Genomic DNA, 20,074 nt, shown 5'->3' with positions numbered 1-20,074 from the left:
ATAGTACCACAATCAGTGGCTGCTGAAATATGTCACCTTATTTTCAGGATAATGGCTGTACACGTTTTGAGTCTTCAATTTTGATAAATTTATTCACAATTAATAGGTTGATGATGATGCAAATTATCTGCATTTATTTTTCCCAAGCTTCCCGAGCTTCGAAGACTTAATTATTAATTAAATAATATTATATTCATCCGTACTTCAGTTTTGTACTTTATCTAATGTTTGCTGTAAATCAGAACTTTCTTTGTGAACTCATCCACCAGAGAATGTCAAATCCGAGAAAGACTGGACAAGTGTCAAAAGTGTAAGTATTTAACTTTCAACCTACACCTGATGATAGATGTCCTAAAAGTTTCTAATAAAAAAAAAATCAGACTTTCAGTCTTAAATCGCACAAACCAAATGGATATGACATAGACATGTGAAACACATATCCGTTGTTAGCGAAAAGCAGCATGTATAATGACAAATGAGTCGAATCAGTTTTATTAACGAAAGCGAATGAGGTTCAAACGCACGGAGGCTCTCTTCCGATCCAGAGCAGTCTGGGTAACAGAGACTACCTCGTGAACTCATTTGCTCGTATAGGGGGCACCACGCATTGAAACTGTCGCCTAGACAATTTCAGAGCCTCGTTTTCATCGGCAACTCGCTACCGCGACACGGCAAAACCGCCATCTTGTAAAAGAAATTTTACGAAGAATATAGGCGTAATAATTCTCAATTTTCTGGATCTCCTTCCGTTTCTACAAGAAGGCTACGTAGCGTTACCATTCTGTGGAATATGTTAAATGGTAAAATGAAGATGCATTAGGGAAACGTATGTGGGGACGCGCTCACCAAACCCGAAAGCTCGCACAACATATTCGTGAGCCTTGCCTTTCTGCATTGTTTCTTCGATATTTGGGCTCAAGAGGACCTGATATCGTCATGTATTGAAGATATTTCGTATAAACACATCATCGTGCTTTTAAAGTGTGTACTATCACGGTCACCGAAGAGGCTGCTCAGCCGAGTGTGGTCCTCGTACGGGTATACAGGACTGAGTTTACGAATACCGGTCAAGGCCAGTCATACTAAAGAAGGGTGTGCAAAGATGGCGATGAGTCGAGCCCGAGTGTATGCTGATGTGAATACTCATAGACCAAGAGAATATTGGGACTACGAATCACATGTAGTAGAATGGGGGTAAGGATATGGTGCAAACAAAATTACTTGTTACCCTTTTGGCCACGGTTTTCCTTGGTACGAGTGCAACAATTTTTAATGTTCATATCTGGTGAACCACTCCTTTAAATGTAGCCCTTGCGAAGTTTGACGTTCGTGACGCACATGGCAAAACTTGTGAGCGCATGTAATAACGTGTACCTGCATATTTTGTGTCCGAACCATTCACACAGGGGTGAGTTTTGAATAGCTAGTATTTTAAGCACACCATAGTTTTAATAAATATGTCAGTTTGACAGTAGCAAGCATGATGCAGACGTTTCCTTGGTAATTATAAAACATGCCATATATAGTAAATGAACTATAGGGAGAATGGTCCTATGCATTTCACAGATGTTTATGTCATGATTTAATATAGGAATAATTTTTTCGATCGAAATTTATGAATGGTTAGTCTTACAATTTCAGAATATATATATATATATATATATATATATATATATATATATATATATGTGTGTGTGTGTGTGTGTGTGTGTGTGTGTGTGTGTGTGTTTATATATCTACATACATATATACACATACATACACACATATAACACACACCCATGTCACAATGCATCATTTACAGATGACATACACATAATATACCTCAACATGTTAACATAGCATGTTTCATGTAACCATATCACCTACATATGTGTGCTCTAACCACTGTAACCAGATTATCATGCTGTCCGTCTATATTATCAGCATGGTGGTACTACACTTGAAATGGTTTTAACTGGCTTACTGCCATGTATAAAAAAGTTCCTCAAACCAAGGCAATGACTACCTTGTCAAATATGTATAGGATGTTGTCTAACACTGCTACCATTTACTTAGTCAAGGTCATTAACTTTAGGTTGTTGACCTCAAATGGCCTACAGCATTATTTCAAAAATCCTTCCCTGGTATTATTTTGCTGATGTTTTTAAATACATTATTAGGTTATCCACTTGTCTACAGTGTAATGATTCTCATAAATCGGGCTGTTAATATTCCTTCTCAGTGTGCATCTGGTTTGTTTTACAGGGGAGAGGGAGGGAAGTGGGGTCAACTGTTTGGTTTCATGTGCAAGCAAATGCCCCATGTTTGCTGTTTACTTTTTGTATGTTGCTAGGGAACAGTATTACCATAGATACTGAAACTAATTTTCTGCAATCGAAGAGATTATATTGATAGCTGTAATTCAGTGGCAGTCTTAAGGTAGCTACATACCTTTTAGACACTTTCAGATTTTTATTTTTTTCTCAATTGAACACGACCCAAATCCCAATAAATTATACATTTTCTGAAAGCCCTGATATAGAGCTATCCGACCGAGCACAGTACACGGTCATTATTTGCATAAGAGTCACGTGACAAGCGTTTTGCTGAACCTTCCAAAACCCGGTTTTTCCCGCCTTATGCGAACTCGCTGCAAGATTTCCGGTTGGAATTTCTTCATTGACAAGCCTTGACAATATCCTTCAAAACCGTGTCTGGGATTTTCTTTATATGCCTTTGTTTTTTTTTAATGCGCTCTTAAAGGTGTTAGATGAAGGTGCTTTTCAAGGAATTTTAATTATCACGCCATATAATTTGAATGGAGCCTCCGGGAAAAAATCGCAGACACGGTTTTGAAGGATATTGTCAAGGCTTGTCAATGATGAAATTCCAACCGGAAATCTTGCAGGGTGTTCGCATAAGGCGGGAAAAACCGGTTTTTGGAAGGTTCAGCAAAACGCTTGTCACGTGACTCTTATGCAAATAATGACCGTGTACTGTGCTTGGTCGGATAGCTCTATATCAGGGCTTTCAGAAAATGTATAATTTATTGGGGTTTGGGACGTGTTCAATTGAGAAAAAAATAAAAATCTGAAAGTGGCTAAAAGGTATTTAGCTACCTTAAGTGTCAAGTGATGTGTATGAGAATGTAATCCTGGAAAAGTATACTACAGAGATCAAGGTAACCAGATAAAGTTTGGTCTCAGCTGATCTCATAAGTAGGTGGCAGAATTTCAAAAGTTTTTGTTTGAATCAACGAGAGAGACAGTGGAGTAGAGAGGATTGGAGGAAGTGTATCTTTCTGAGAGTAGCTACCGTGTACCGGTAGTATGGACAAAAGAACCCTGTGATTTTTCCACCCCTTGACTCTAGACTAATCCTCTGAAAACATGCACTTTATATGTTGCAATTTTTGTAGCAATTAATAGTTAGATATTTTATATATATTTTGTGGATATTTAAATCTTAACTGCCATACTAAAAAAAAGAAAAGTGTAACTTTAGTTTCACTTCTGAATATTGTAGACTAGTAATGTAAATGTTATCAGTGGATTTGGGCTTTGATTAATGAACGTCTTCCAAGAAATTCTATAACCTGAAAAATGATAATATTATTCAACTGCCAAAGGTTAGGATAACGATTATCATATAACTGCAAGTGTTACACATCATCTCACATGTCAAATGAATGGTAAAATGATATTTTAGTGCCACTTGTGTTGCCTAATTTGGCTTCCCTTCCTTCAATCTGCTCCGTAGGATTAGAGTTGACAACTTTCCACAGGTTTTGACTTGTATAGTTAGTACCTTCACAGTAGAAATTGGTGGTGGCTTTGCAGAAGGCGACAGATAACTTTGATAGAATTTAGGTGCTATGGATGATAAAGTCAAACGTTGTTCAAATCATTCACTGTCATGCTTCCTCTACTTGTAGATGAAAATGAAGGACACATTAATAGTTTATTGACTTGTTACGTGGTATATCAGAAATCATGTCAGTAATATTAGCAGGTTGTGAGCAATAGCTGCAAAGATATTTTCTTGAAATGAAATGACCATCAAGCTTAATTTTTGAAACTAGTGTTTCATTTATTATTAGCAAAATGAATGCTAAAAACATAGCAACTTTGCCTTGAAGGTATTTTTTATGGTTCACACAGAAGCAATGTAACTGTCGAAAGATAATTGAAAATTTAATTGATATTTGATATAGCAGCCTATTTGAAATACAGTGACATAAATGTGCATAACTATGCAAATGAACAATGAAAGGTGCATTCTTTAAAGTTTTTATGCAGGTCAAAATGTATGTGTTATAAAACAGATTTTGGACAAATTTGGATACTGTAATATATTGGGTACATACTCTATGTATGGAGTACACTATCTATGTTAAAATTTTGACGTATACAGTATTCTATGTTTTGAATATGTGAAAAGCCTTTTCTATAATTTAATTCCTTGAGGGTGTGGTCGAAATAATTCTGAAAAAACAAAAACAATTTAAGGGAAAAAGAGCCCCAGATCTCTTTGCGAGAATAGTTTATGCATCAAGTTTGGTATTGAATAAAGCAATCGTAACTTCCTGTCTTTACCCAGTGACTTTTCAACTACCTGTTTTGAAGATACATGTCTTTTAACATTAAGCATAAAATAATTGATTTTAATGTGCATGGAATTGTCTTAAAATTGAGTTCTGAATGACATTCTCACACTCTCTACATTTACCTCCTTTGGATTGCTAATTTAAAGCTTCTGCGGCTGTAACATTATGCAAAGACATCATCAAAGGATAACAATGGAACTTATGTCACTATCATGATCTCAGTTTTATTGACCCTTATTCGAATGTTGGCTCATAGTGTGTGTGTCACCACTCATGTTTAGCCAATCAGTAATTTTATAGCCATGTAAACGAAACTCGGAAACCTTTTAATCACCAAAATTAGTACTTGTACCTTATCAGTACTGTTCACCTCTCCTTAATAAAAGAGAATTTCTATAGTTTGTTCCTAGACACCAGATCTTCTTATGGTCTTGTTTTTCTTTCTACCTGGTACAAAAAAAGTGACAGACCTTTTCCCTACTGTCCACAATTATGATTTTGTGTGTTTTAGATAATGACTGTTGTAGCCATGTTAAACGCTCAGAAAATGGGGTCAGGTTAAATTTGGTAATGTAAATGTGTTGGGCCACATACAGTCTAAAAGATGATAATGTTCAGTGCACTGTAACTTGACCCAAATGAATGAAATTATTCAAGATTTGTGTTCAATGTGAAAAACCCTACCAGCCAGCCAGGCAAAGAAAAAAAAAAAAAAAAACGGACAAAAAACACAAGTGTATTAACATCAGCTCATTTTCTATTTGGTTTCTTTTGGAAAAATACTTTTATTTGTAATACATTGTGGTTGTTTTCTTAATTTTCTCTGAAAACCTACCAGCATGCTGATGATGGCAAACAAAGAATTTTATTTAAAGTGCCTTATGCTTTTCATACAAGATATAGTGTTGTTAGTCTATGACCTGATGAATAACATTTTTGAGTCTGCATCGAGGCACAGGGTGTAATGTAAAGATTAATATTCATTATCATTGCTTCCACATAGTGCTGAGCCTTTTTCTATATTTTACAGGCAACAAGATGATTATCAAATTGTTAGAAAACTCGGCAGAGGAAAATATAGTGAAGTGTTTGAAGCAATCAACATAACAAATAATGAAAAATGTGTCATTAAAATTTTAAAGGTAAGATTAGAACATTTTCTATTTCTTTATCATTAAGTCCATGTTTTGTGTCACATTTGATGAACTAAAGCACTTTTCAGAGGGTGATATGCCGTTACCAGTACATACAACCATTACCTACAAGAAAGCTGTAATCTCAGTTTTCAGTAATTGATACCGGTACAAGCAACGGAGATAGTCAACTTTTGCAGTCTTCTCTGTAAAGTAGACATTGGTTCTTTATGATTAGTGCATAGAATGTAGAATTCAGTGCTGAGTAGAGCATGTTGATTTTAGTTTCCAATGCACACTAATGTCGATTTGCTGTAATTTCATTTCAAACATGACTTTTCTTCTCCTTATCTATTAAATCGGTCTGTTATTAATTTTTTCTGAAGTTAGGTATGAGGCCAGGTCCTATTGAAAGATGTTGCCTTGCCCAACAAGTACTGAAAATGATGCAGAACATAAGTTTGACATTCTCAATATACAATATTGCAAAAAACTAGACTATTGCCAAAGTTGTGTTGAGAATCATTTGTAGTGCACCCTTCCAGAATAGAAAGAAATTAAAATTTATGTATGTGAAAATGATAATCTCTGAATTTTTTCCTGCAGGTGGGACATCCAATTGTTTCAATTTTTATTGCCAAGTTCATGATTGTAACTTAGCTTTAGCACTCTTTTTGTCAGGTTAAATCTTGTTAAATATTTTGCCGTTATGTTTCTCTCAAAAAATATTATATAGTCGTCAGGTCAAAGCAATTGAATTATGCTGAGGTTAAGCAAAAATGTAAGCCACCCACCCTATTTTAAAATGGCTGACCTTGATTTTTCACTGAAAAAAATGCATGATTTTTCCAAATTTAATCAGTTTGCTCGTGACAGATAAAACAAAATGCTATAAAATTATATTTAACAAAGTATCCAATGCCAGCCGCCTCTATTTTCCAAGATATTTACAGGAATTGTGTACATTTCAGCTGTATGGAATTCTTTTCTGGAAGGAGAATTAACATCACCTTCATAGTCAAACAATCATAAACTGATTATCATCACTATTTTCTCTTTCATGATTCAGCCTGTGAAAAAGAAGAAAATTAAAAGAGAAATAAAAATTTTAGAGAATTTACGAGGAGGAACAAACATCATAACACTGTTAGCAATTGTTAAGGATCCTGTGGTGAGTAACTGCAATACAGGAATTGCAAAATGTCAAACATTTAACTGGTAGTAGCATTGTACATCTCTGTCGTGCTGCATCTTTGGAGGCAAAGTGGTAATGCTGTCAAGTCGGTGGTTTTCTGTTTAAGGATGCACTTAACCAATTAAGCCAATGGTATGGAGTTAAGGTGTGAAATGCTGATATAGTCATGCTAACATTAAGGAACCTAGTCTTTGAGTTTCTAGACATCATTATATTATACTGACACTTCTATTACTGTTCAAATTGTGATGATGGCTGCTAAGGGTGGGAACTCACGTGATTTCCTGTAGCTTTACCAAATTGCTCCCTGTTCACTGCTGTAATGACAAAACAAACACTTTATCGTCATATACCGGTACTATCAAATATATGAGTTCTAACTCTCAATAATCATCAATTTGGTAGATACATCATGTATGCTAAAAATTACCACCAGTTCATTTGTTTGCCATTAAACACTGAACATCTTTAATAAGGGAAAGAGTCTTTGCAGGTCTTGGGATGCAAAACACGATATTCTAATCATATATTTTTATTTGTAATCTACAGTCGCGCACGCCAGCTTTAATATTTGAGTATGTAAACAACACAGACTTCAAGGTAAGTTTAAGGAAAGTGCTTTGTATTGTGCAAAGAATAGTGCTTTAGACTTCATGTAAGCTGTGACATTACGACACTAGAGATTTGTTTTACAGGTAATTAAATAGTCATTACCTATTTCTCTACAAAATTTATTTTTTCCAAAATATGATTGCACCTATGGAAAAGTTTGTCCATGAACCAGTGAGTAGAAAACGGCACTGAAAAATTAATAAAAGAATTGCCAAAAGTTGAGATATTTTCATGTTTATCAACTTATCATACCCATCAATGAGAATTAATAACCGTGTTTTTAAATTATAATGTCACAATATAACAGTTTTATTTTACATGAAGAAAAATGAAAGTACAGTTTTCTGCCCTAGTGTTGCTGTAAACTTGTTCTTTCTTTTTGCTTTTACAGCAGTTGTATCAGACTCTCACAGATTATGATATACGATACTACATGTTTGAACTGTTAAAGGTCAGTAGATTTCTTACAAATCATTTTAACCTTGGTATTGAGTGATTGTTGAACTAGCTTATCTGTTGAGAATGCTGCTAAATTACTTGCCATGTTTATTGGAATGTCAACTTTGAAACATACTCTTTAATGTTACCAGTATTCTCTGTTTCTCTGCAAGGAAAATTTTTTTCTGTAGGTTGAACGTACTGCTGTCGTCAAGCATGGATGCACAGTTATTAACTTGAAATCTATTCCATCAGAAGTTGACCAAAAATGGTGTAACAGACTCTCACTCAGTTTAAACCACTGCATGATTTTGCATGCAGCTTCTTATTTGTACTTTATTTTTGGTACATCTTTTAACGGCAGGCGTGTGCTTACTTGAAGTGATCTGTAACCTGCATTGTGATTGGACCAGACAATCATTTAGCCTAACCAGGGATGAACAAATTTTACCAATGTTTGATGGTCCAAGAACCAGCATCAAGGCAAATGCCTTTGATATTCCAGCTTAGCTGTAGTAGTCCTTTATACATTCTTATCATAATAAAGCTATCAGCATTCAACGCCGTGTCACTCTTCACATGCTGAATGGTGAAAACAAAAATTGGTAGACGCAGACAGCCTCAGCTCTATCCACTTCTGTTTACCTGCTGTGGTGTGCAAATGTGCTGTATGCATTGTCCATTTCTAGACATTGGAATATTCTCAGGCACTTGTTTGTAACTCCCCTTTTGCACTTTCTCCCTAACACTTGGTGTGTACATCCAGATGAGATTGCAAAGACCCAAGTATATTTATTTCACATAATTTGTGCTGTTTATTTTTTACTTTCAGGCGTTGGATTACTGTCATAGCATGGGTATTACCCACAGAGATGTAAAACCTCAAAATGTTATGATAGACCATGAAAACAGAAAGGTACGCTGCTACACGTGATCTACTTTGTAAATAACTAAAACAGTCTGACATTTTATGTATTTTCAGGCCCTGGATTACTGTCATAGTAATGGTATCATGCACAGGGATGTAAAACCTCACAACGTTATGATTGACCATGAAAACAGGAAGGTACGAGGATATATGGCTGGCCATGGTGTTCAACCTCATATCTAATTTTCATCTGCCATATCTCTCACCTTCAAATCTTTCTTTTTTTAAATTCCTTACATTTCTGTCAAGCACCTTCGTATCTCTGAACCTTTTTCCATCTCATTTTCATTATTGCACACAAAAATAAAGGCGTGGGTCAATGGGGAGGGCTTGCTGTACATCGTATTCATACCTGTGAATTCACAGATTATAGAATTCGCAACTTTCACTGTGTTAAGAAAGTTACCCAGCTTTATCATTGTCAACTCCTTAATTTTGTGAAAATTGATTGGTGTGTTTATAAGTTTCTAAGATAAGATTCATGCGATGATGCTGAAAATGTCATGGCAAGGTGGATAAATACATAACAGTAAAAATATTGTCATTTTCTTTGTAATTGCTTATGGTGTAGGTACAGTAAGTAAACAAAAATATGAGAAAAACCTTGTTCCCATCTTTTTAGATATGTCATACAGAAATAAACCATACTCTCTTGAGTTTATGCAACTCACATTCCTGACAAATAATTTCAGCCCTGAAAGATTATAGGGAGCTGATACCGACTTAAGCATTCTTTGCCACTTCTTTACCTTCTAGATTTTAAAAATGTTTCTTCACAATTTACTAAGATGGGATTAATATACCGGTACCAATATAAGTGGGTTTGCTGGCCAAGCAATGAAGATACACATTGATGTATTTATCAAAGTACAAAAAAGAACATTCTTAGTCGACATTTCGTGCAGGTTAGCTTATTTAGAAAGAAAAAAATCATGTCACTTTATATCTTGAAATACAGCATGGGACACCCCTTTGCATATTTTTCAAAATGGCTTATTGTAAGTCTTATGTGCAAGTTTCAAGGAAATGACAATATAACACACAATTTTCTTGCATTTCTACATGCAAGTCAGTAGCGTTGGCTTACACTGCACTACTCATGCCTTGGGTAGTGTATACCTTTCATGAAATCATAATCAGTAACAGTGACTTGACAGTGATAAGTGACGTGTGTCTGTTCAGTTAATGATTTGTGTCAGTGCTTTTCAAATGTGAAAATATCTCTGTGAAGACTGCCCCATAGCTAGTCAATTCACAGTATCACTGTTCAGTTTTGTGGAGATGTTCCTCTTGTACAGGTTGTATTCGTTTGATATTTATGAAAATGTCTTTAGACTGACGATAACATCAACTGCCTAGCAAAATTATAATCTGTTACATCACATAGTAAACTTTACTGTTTCTGTTGGCCTTTGGCTTTCATTAACTTTCCTTTGTGTCTTGTGATCTGTATCACTCTAGTAATCCCAGTTCAAAATTAGGAAGTTCAATATTCTGTTACATGTATTTTAAGACGGCAGACCTGCCACACTACACAAAATGTGAATTTTGAGAAATCCCGACATTCCTTGAAATTTGCTTGAAATGTCAATGAACTGTTGCAGTCATGCTGTCCATTAATCTCTGGGTTAGACTAACAAAAAATGGCTGAAAATGGTGTTGGGATTTCTATTCTTCTCATATTTGTTATCATATTGTCATCTAATGAACTTGCTTTACTCATTGTGCTTTACATGAAGTGACTGCTGATAATTCCACTTCAAACAGCATGCAGTAACAGACATAAGGAGTGCTTATCATATGCAAATCAAATATCACAAATCTGTCAATATTTCTGACATGTTTCACTCTTTATCAATATTTTCAGTTGAGACTCATAGACTGGGGTTTGGCAGAATTCTACCACCCAGGGCAAGAGTACAATGTGAGAGTAGCTTCAAGGTATTTTAAAGGACCTGAACTTCTAGTAGACTATCAGGTAAACCATACTTCAATGCATTCATTTTATGCTAAGTTGTGCATTTTCCAGCAGGATATGAACAACAAATTTGAGTGTCTGTCATATGGTCAATTGCCATAGATACTGAGTATCTCAACACATTGTAACAACTTTATCACTGAAAATGACATTTCTGTAGCTGCAGTAATTTTAGCCCTGGTTGGGCCGGGCCGTATGGCTTGGGCTTTTGTCATGGGGCTCATGCTATGCCATAGTACATAAGCAAAAAAGAAAATGCCTTCTGAAAGACAAGTTTTCTTTGTTTTATTTTCCAGTTGTATGACTATTCCTTGGATATGTGGAGTTTAGGTTGTATGTTAGCTAGTATGATTTTCAGAAAAGAACCCTTCTTTCACGGCCATGACAACTATGATCAGGTAAGTTTGCCAAATTGAAATATATTCTCATCATTTTAAACCCAGTTTCACCACCGTGGTACTGAGTGTAGGTGACTTGTTGTCAGTAGCATATGCCATGAAATTTGCTACTTTCAACAGGCATGTGAACAAGTGATTGTCTGTTGTGTTCATTGCTGTAGTATGTTGCCTATGGCCTTTATTGTTGTTGTTGTCCTTTACCTTAAAATTGCGATTCCAAATGACATTCTATTTACTTTCTTTCCAAAATTCTTTTGAATATTGGCACGCAAATATTTTTTGGGATGTGGATCTGTCATTTCATTTAGAAACTGTGTTATTCTGTTTGGTTCTGTAATTGGTTTGCAAGTTTTAGTTGTCTGTTAAAAAAACGGTTGAAAGAAGTTGAAAGTCATAAAGTTTATGTTTGGAATGGCAAGTTTTTAGTTCTGTTAAGAACTTGATTGTTATATTTGATATACACAGTGTCAGTATAAACACTTGGTGCCAAGTATTTTGTAGATTACATTCCCAGATAGATAAATCTTACCTTGAAATGAAAAAATACTTCTGTTGTCCCAGTGTTCCACAAGAATTTATTTCCATTTGAGTGTTCAATGTTCCAAATCAGTATATTTCGAGTGAAGCAAGTAGACATCAAAATACATGTGTGATACATCTTGCTCATTGTATTTCAGTTGGTCCGTATTGCAAGAGTATTAGGAACTGATGAACTCTATGATTACATTGAAAAATACCAAATAGAACTTGATCCAAGATTTAATGATATCCTAGGAAGGTAAGAAAATATTCTCATGCTATCATAGATTTTCATCATTCTAATGGCTTTCTGAGCAGTCAGTATTGATATTGCTTTCAAAAGAATTATGTTCTGCCAGTTTTAACCCTTTTCCTGCCGGACAGTATCACTTCCCCATCAGCCAAATCAGTAAAAAGCAGTATTGTGCCAAAACATGATGTATTTTCAGCCACTTGGCTTGGTCTGTTATAGCATCTTTACAAGTTTATAGTATTTATGTTTTCAACAGCTTTCAAATGTACTGTATTATGTTAAAATACACCAAATGGAATATTTTGTGTTTCATTCATTTTAACCATCTTGACCTGTTGGTGAAATATGGACTTGGCAGGAAAAGGGTTAATATGTTGTGTTGTAGAGTATGCAGTTCTGCTGCTTAGAAAGAATCCTCATAGATGGTACTTCATTGTGTGTTACAAACCAAAAGTGTATTTGACTGTATAATTGTGAAAGTTTTAAGGTTTTCAAACACTGAAAGTTTGCATAATTTATCATGAAGAATGTAGCCAGTGGTTTCCATGACTGTGAATTTGTTTTTTTCTCTGAGTTTTAGTGATGACATTCAACATCGTATACAGTACTAATATATGCTCTTAGATGATTGAAATCATTTCACTGCAATTCTAAAGTTGATAATTTAAATTATTTCGCTGTAACTTTATAAAATTTATAATTATTTCGCTGCAATTTTACAAAGTTGATAATTATATCATTTCTCTGCAACTTTACAAACTTGATAATTCTTTTTTTTTCTGTACTTTCTTTGATCCATTTTTCAGGCATTCAAAAAAGCGATGGGAGAGGTTTGTACACAGTGAAAACCAACACCTGGTCAGCCCTGAAGCATTAGATTTCTTGGATAAGCTCTTGCGGTATGATCATCAAGAAAGGTTGACAGCAAGAGAGTCCATGGAGCATCCGTACTTTTGTAAGTTATTCTTCATTCAACTTTATCAGAAGTTCCTCAGTGTGTTTTATAAGCATCATCCACAACTTTTCCATAATTTAGCTTGTGCAGGATGTTGTGGAGTGTGAAAAATATCTAATAACCAGTAGGTGCATGAACAAAATAATAGGAAAATGTTCAGCACTCTGTAAGTTCTGCTTGTAATAATCACTGTCGAGTAATTATGTTTTGAAAAGACAAACATGGATTTTGTTTGTGTGTATAAGCTATTGTTAACTAAATACTGTTTCTGTGACCAGACAGTGTTAGGAATTCGCACATTAAGTCTTTAAGATTGTGTAAAATATTTTTCACCAACACGACTGAAATCTGCAGTGATTTTGACATTGAATCAACCATCCATTGCTGTCATTCCATGTTTTCATGTATTGTATTTTTTTCTGCTTGGTTACCGTATAGATCCAATTGTGAAAGAGCAGCAGGGTCGTATGGCATCAAGTCTAACAGGGAACTCTCCAACACCAATGACAGGTACAGTACCAGCATCTTTTCACTCATGCCAACCTGCAGTCTGTTCATCGGATGTGCCAAGGCCAGCTCCCACTGTTTTAAAAAGCTGAACTTGCCATTACGTATCTGCATCGCTTGTTGTGAAAACAAGTTACTTCACCATGACTGGCTAGTGTTCTGGTTTACAGTTTCCCATTTTGTTGTCAAGTTTTTTATAATGTAAGTGTCATAATCACCCTAACATGATCCAGTTTATGTGTCGAATTCAAAAACCAGTGATTAGAATTCTTTAAACCAGTCAACCAAATTTCCTATTCCAACAGTGTTTGTGTCAGCCTCTTTCAAGGCTTTAAACAAAACATGCACCAACTGTGTCTGTCTTTTTTCCCAAATCGTGTAGGTGCCAATAGTAGTTTAGCTCCAAATTCCTTGGGCGGTGTTGTGTCAGCTTCGCCAGTCATGTCATCACCAGCTCCCCAGCCAGCCTCCCCAGTCCCACCCTCTACAACAGCTGCAGTTGTACCATGAATGAACCTGTAGACAGGAAGAAGCACAGGCAGAAGCAAGGAAAACAAATAGCATAAATCTGTGTGGTGGTTCTGCTACTAATGTGTGGTGATACCAGCTTGAATCAGCGTAGTGGTGTGTGGTCATTCTGATACAACACAGTGTCTCAGGCAAGACACAGTATATCTGAGTCACTATGTTGTATCTCCAGAAAATGTGCAGAGAGCTGCGTCAAGTAATCCCTCCCTTTCTGAACATGAACAGCAGTCTGTGTAAACAATTTAGACTTGTGTTTGCCAGAAGTATCAGGTGTCTTATCTGAAATACTGTGAAAAAACTTCAATAATTTTGAAGCAGAGAGAAAGAGAATAGCTGTATGATTTGATGTCATTGCAGATCAAATAAGCCGATTCAAAATGAAACATTATCTGTAAACATCCCAGGAGTGCTATGTATATAAAAATTTTCAAAAGAACACTGATATGTTCCGCTTGTACATTCTTTACGTCCAGTTGTTTTTATTTTGGTTACACTTCATTTTATGTTGATAACTGTAACTGTTACAGTTATCACAGTGTCGAAAACGATAGGTGGAAATAATATGTACTGTAAATGGAAAGAAACTCCTAGGTTTTCAGATAGTGATGTCATGTGTTGGTGGTATCATGTTGTCTTTCAGTGATTACAAAATTTGTATCTCACCACTTATGACATTTCTAGGTATACCTTACTGAATATCCTTTTGGAAGAAGACCAAAAAATTAAAAAAATGTTGTTGTTACCATAGCTACATTGGAATATCTTTGTCCAATACCAATGAATGAAGTTTGTGATGTTCCAATATTTTTCCTTTTTTTACAGTGGAACCTATACAGCTATGGTATTGTTAACTTTATTTCTCTCTGGGATACGATAAAACTCAGACGACAATTCTCTTTTTACATACAGTTCACTTCCCGTAAAGACAAAAAGTGGCATTTCTTTTGTAAATGAGGTGTTTGCATTAACCTTTTTTGTAGTACCATTTTTATAGTGTCCTGCCTCACAACAACATATAAAAGAAAACTTAATTTTGGCAAAGAGAAAGACTTGTTTTTGTCACTGATTTATACATTGTATCTTTAAACTTGAACAGAAAGTAGTTGCCTTGCCAATGTAATTATGTAGTTTCTAGTACAGTATGCCAGCATTGGTCTCATAAACTGTGTAAGCCAGTGGATATGTTGACATGCTGTACCTTCCATAGAGATGAAAAATTAATTTTGTTGTTGAATCTGTCTGCTCCTCGTGTTCATGATATTCAGTTATTCAACGTATTTAGAGATGAAAAGAGAATCTTGCTTCTGGTATTTGTATTGTTATCCAGAGAAATAATGCAGCAGCAACATGCTATTTTTTTGTTTTAAAATTAGCAACCATAAATAAAATAATCTTTTCTCATCAGCTCTGCCTTGCTTGCTCATTCAGCTTATTCATGCATTGATCTATCTGAAGAATGCCAGCACACACCTATCACTTTCAGCAAGTGGGATGTTTTTGCTGTTGCAATGCATTTGATTTTCAGTAGTTCTTGCTTTAATAATTGTATTCCTTTTTTAACCAAGTTTAATGTTGTTTAACATTGTTTTTGTATGTGTGCAAGCTGCAAAATTGCAAGAAGTGCAAATTCACAAAATTTTCAGGCTGTTGATTTACATTGACCTATCAACTAAAATAGACATTTTGCAAGATAATTTGAATCTGCAACTTAATCAAATGCTATACTGAGCATACTTTTGACAAAATTGAATATGGTGATGGCAAGCACATGTCTACTGTCAATAAAATGGACGTTGGTAGCTGTGGATGTACAGGTTATCAGTGACAAGAGGCTTGGTAACCACCTATCTAATATTACCAGTGACTTGTACGGTGTGAAATGCAGAAGATATGCTGATACTGAAGACTCTCCTAGCTGTTAAGAGTGTCAGAAGATACACTTTCTCTCACTTTCTCAATGAAGTAATCCTTTTGACATTAAAATGGAATGATATGTCATACAAAACGGCAATCTGGAATTTTTTGCCTTGGAGTGTCTGGGTTATAAACTCATCAACAAGGATCTACTCCTTTGCAATGAAACTGTCTCACCAGGTGAGAACAGTCAAGCACATCTGAGATCTTCATATTTTTTTTCTCCTGTTTGACCAGTTAGAATATGAATTGGTTCCCCAAGAATTACCACAGTGACGTTGGCAATGAATGCCATTGTTATGCTATATAGGATCTATGCCTTCGGCCTCTCTGCAGTGAGATCTGGGTGTAGTAGCCATTGCCCTAGCACTATGAGTATGGTGAGTGTGTCCAGCTTTGGCTACGCCACCTCCCAAATTGGGAGATGGGAGGCAGTGTAGCCAAAGCTGGACATGCTCGTATACTCGTAGGGCTACCATTGCCCATAAAAGCAAATGGATCGGAATTAAGTTTTGTACTAGATTGCTGAGTTAATAACATTTTGCAATGCAAATATTGTCAACAAACAGGTTCTGCTCTAAAGATGTGCAGAAATTCAGTAAAAGTGGTAGAATAAATTCAGCCTCCACCTCACAACTGAAACACTTATGGAACTTAACAGCCATCACCTGAGATGGACATTATTATAATGCTGTATTTGGTGCGATTTTCCAATTTATAGTGAAGATTTAGCTGATAATAACTTGAACTTCGCAACACGGCTGAGGGCTGATGCAAAACGTGGATCATCATGCGCCTGTTATACCACAGGAGCTTATTAAGGCGAACGCCTATAGCAGTATAGTAGAGGGCACCAATGTCCGTAACCACATTATGAACAGAAAAGCAGGACTAAGGGATAGCTCTGCACGGCAGGGTTGTATGTTACCAGCTACACCTCCCACCCCTGGGTTATGTGCTTTCTGTGGTGGGAGGCGTAGCCAGTAACATGCAGCCCTGCCATGCCCAGGGCTAGATCAGGGAGGGTCATCTGTGGTCACCATGTAGTAGATGCCCGCCCCGCCTGACATGTCCTCAATGTTTCCCTTCACGAAATCAGAGATATATCATCTCATCGACCATCAGAATTTTACCGTTGAGTCCTAAGGTATAGGCCTACATACTGCTTCTGAAGTCTAGAATAGTGGAGCGCACGGGTTGAGAGAGAACACTTTAAAAGTAAGGGGCTCGTACATCTGATAGTGACAGTAAGGGGTGGCCTTGTGATTTCTGAGGGGGCTTGAGGATTTTCGGGAAAAAACATTATCGCCAGCCAAATGCTGGAAAAATTGTCTCTGCAGAAGGGAAGGGAAAAATGCTTGTGGAAAGGCTGCAAAAAAAATTTGCAGAGATGTATCCTTGGGTAGTAGACCAGCATTTAGTGGTCTCTGGAGATGCCCGTCTACGGTGGCAGTGGTCTTGAACAAGAATCGGCCGCCTATGTCATACACAACTCATACACGTACAGCGATTTTATCGAGTGTCGCTCCGCATCAAGGAAGTTCAACCTGGATGAAATACTTACTCGGTTTTAGTGATATCAATGTTTCCTAATTACGATTTATTATTTTTAAGAATTATGAAAATCATAATTATAGACTATTCATGTCCAGTTCGGCTGTGAAGACATAGACAATGGAAGGAAAGACTTTTCTCAATGCTTTTCAACTGATGATCCCGTTCAATATTGCCCATTTCATGAGGCTCACAATTCATTGGTGTGATCGCGTGATCGTGTCATTTGCTATAGAGGAGGCACAAGAAAATCATTTTAACAGCATTTTAGATCAATTGTTTCGCAGTTATTGTTTGTAGCAATCCCGGGAAAACGTGTTTGCCTTGCATACATAAGCTTATAGGCCTAGACAAACTATTGTGGGGATGGCACACTTTCAGTATTAGGTTACAAACGTAATATTAATCTACTGCAGGACAGGGAACCCAGAAATCTGGTCGTTGTTGTTTTTGTATTGTTGCTCTTGTTATTTACAATAGTCGTGTCATTGTTGTTGTTGACCAATAAAATTCTACGAACATTACTATTGTGTTGTTGTTGTTGTAGATGTCGTGAGAAACACTACAAGGACACTATCACTGGGCCTTTTCGACCCGGTGCAACTTTCTCCCAACGTAGGCAGAGAGTGAGTGTACGTTGGGAGAGAAACCTTCTTTGGCGCCTCGAAAGTGAAAGACTTCGGCCTAAACTTTCGCTCAACACTTTCCTCAATGAAACTTTCAACCTTTTTCTGTCAAAATCAAGAATAAAGATCGGGATCACCGTGCAAATTGGTACAACAGGAACAAATTACTTAACATTTACCCGATATTTAAACTTCAAACTGGATGCCATCCGCTGTGTGATGAGGGAAAATAAAATTTGCGATTTTCAAAAAAAAAAATTGAATTTTTACACTATATTCCTAAACACATACCGGAAGGGGGTGCAGTATGGTATAAGTTAAAAAAGATGAAATAAAATATGCCATTCTGTGTATTTGAATTGCGATATCACTGCAGTCATTAGCCTAATCGGTTGAAACGAAACACAAAATTAAGTATTTACACGTAATACGATTAGGAAATAATCGATCGCATCCGAAAGACCTAAGGTAAAGCTGCAATCCTTCACAATCGTACAGAATCGTCGGGTAGGGGAGGGGAGGTGGGCCGGCTGCCTATTCGACTGCGCTGCAAGGATGTACCGTGCTGCGAAAACGAGCCCTGCCACTCCTTGACGTGTTCTTGACGTGTGTGCTGCTGTCCAATGACCAACCTACCCGAGTGGCAGAGGCTACAGATTCGCAGCAACGATGAACCGTAATGTAGGCCACAGTCCCTCCATACGTACACACGTACGTGTGTACGTATGGAGGGACTGTGACAGTTGCATTGTTCATGTTGTTGCAAAATACATGAATGAATTGTTACAGATTTTCAGTCAGAAAGTTTAATTACTTTTGAGCTAATGTGAATGAAGTTAATCTGAAAACTTTTCAGTGTTATACATTTTCTTCCCCTTCTCTTTCTTTCTGAGCCAATGTCATTATTGTGAACACGGCTAATAAATAAATAAAAATATAAATACGTGTGGAGGCACTGCGTGTAGGCTTACGCTGTGTGGTTCAGAGACAATGCGCATTGCATTAGGGGAGAACCATTTGATTTCTGGGGGGTATGGAGGAAGTGGGTATGGGAGCAAATTTTTTCTTTCCTGTCAGAGTTACAGCAATTTTTCTTTCTAATGTCATCAATTTTTTTTTTCCAAATGGGGTAGCAGTGCAATTTTTTTTATTGGTCATCAAGTTTGTAATGCGTTGTATATAAGGGAGTCGTCATTATTTACAGCCTGAAACTCCGAAATTTCGAGTGACCCCCCCCCTCGCCAACCATGATGAATTTGAGTATCCTCCCTCTCTAACTCTGAAATTTTGACTGATCCCCCCACTTAGAAAAGTTAAATACCAATACATGTAATTGTAAAATTTACAAAATACTGCCTGAGCAACAGTAAAGACCTTTCAAAGCCTGATGTACCCTGCTAGACTATGTTATCTCATGATGGTTCAAAAACGGTGAACCCTTAAAAATGAAATTCAAAGTCACAATAAAATAAAGATATAAAAGCTCACGCAGTATCTAACCATGAAGTATATTGTTTAATTTGGATAGGTATTATGACAGGGTTTTCACTAGGATATCTGACCGGGCAGAATTTGAAAGTACAGGGGGAGAACACACGAGAGGCTTAGGGGGAAAGTGTCACAGGGGCTTTCCCCTATCTTGCATGGAAATTTTTAAGATATTGATGTGTGCAATGGTGCAGTCTGGTGCAATCTGAGAGGTGTTTTTTAATTTTTTTACTAAGTGAAACTGTTAGAATACCCCAAGGGGGAGAGCACGAGAGGGGGTTCCTCCTCTCATATTGGAAATTTTGAGAAATTGATTTGTTAAATGGTGCAATTTGACAGGAGTTTAAGTTTATTTTGCACTCGGTAAAACTGCTTGAAAATGTCATTGAACACTGATATGTTTTACATTTTTTGCATGATCAGTGTTTGAGTCACAACTTGATATTCAACATCCAAAAAT

The 20,074-nt window shown here is 36.5% G+C and overlaps 1 protein-coding gene across 2 annotated transcripts; it reads left to right on the top strand.

Annotated features, from left to right (window-relative positions):
* Positions 1-626: 626 nt before the first annotated feature.
* Positions 627-15,436, top strand: LOC139148356 (casein kinase II subunit alpha). Of its 2 annotated transcripts, none has more exons than XM_070719759.1 (12): positions 627-1,194; positions 5,619-5,730; positions 6,791-6,892; positions 7,466-7,516; positions 7,920-7,979; positions 8,949-9,032; positions 10,762-10,872; positions 11,169-11,270; positions 11,948-12,048; positions 12,849-12,997; positions 13,436-13,507; positions 13,887-15,436. In XM_070719759.1, exons 1-12 carry the CDS (start codon positions 1,103-1,105, stop codon positions 14,012-14,014), a joined length of 1,164 nt encoding a protein of 387 aa, XP_070575860.1. In that variant the 5' UTR covers positions 627-1,102; the 3' UTR covers positions 14,015-15,436. The 2 variants fall into 2 exon arrangements, with proteins under 2 accessions (XP_070575860.1, XP_070575861.1); XM_070719760.1 differs by lacking the exon at positions 8,949-9,032 and adding an exon at positions 8,799-8,882.
* The last annotated feature ends 4,638 nt before the right edge of the window (positions 15,437-20,074 follow it).

Source organism: Ptychodera flava, chromosome 13 (genome assembly GCF_041260155.1).
Source record: "Ptychodera flava strain L36383 chromosome 13, AS_Pfla_20210202, whole genome shotgun sequence".
NCBI classification, from domain to species: Eukaryota; Metazoa; Hemichordata; class Enteropneusta; family Ptychoderidae; genus Ptychodera; species Ptychodera flava.
Note: the sequence above shows the minus strand (reverse complement) of the source record. Positions and strands in the feature narration are given on the sequence as shown.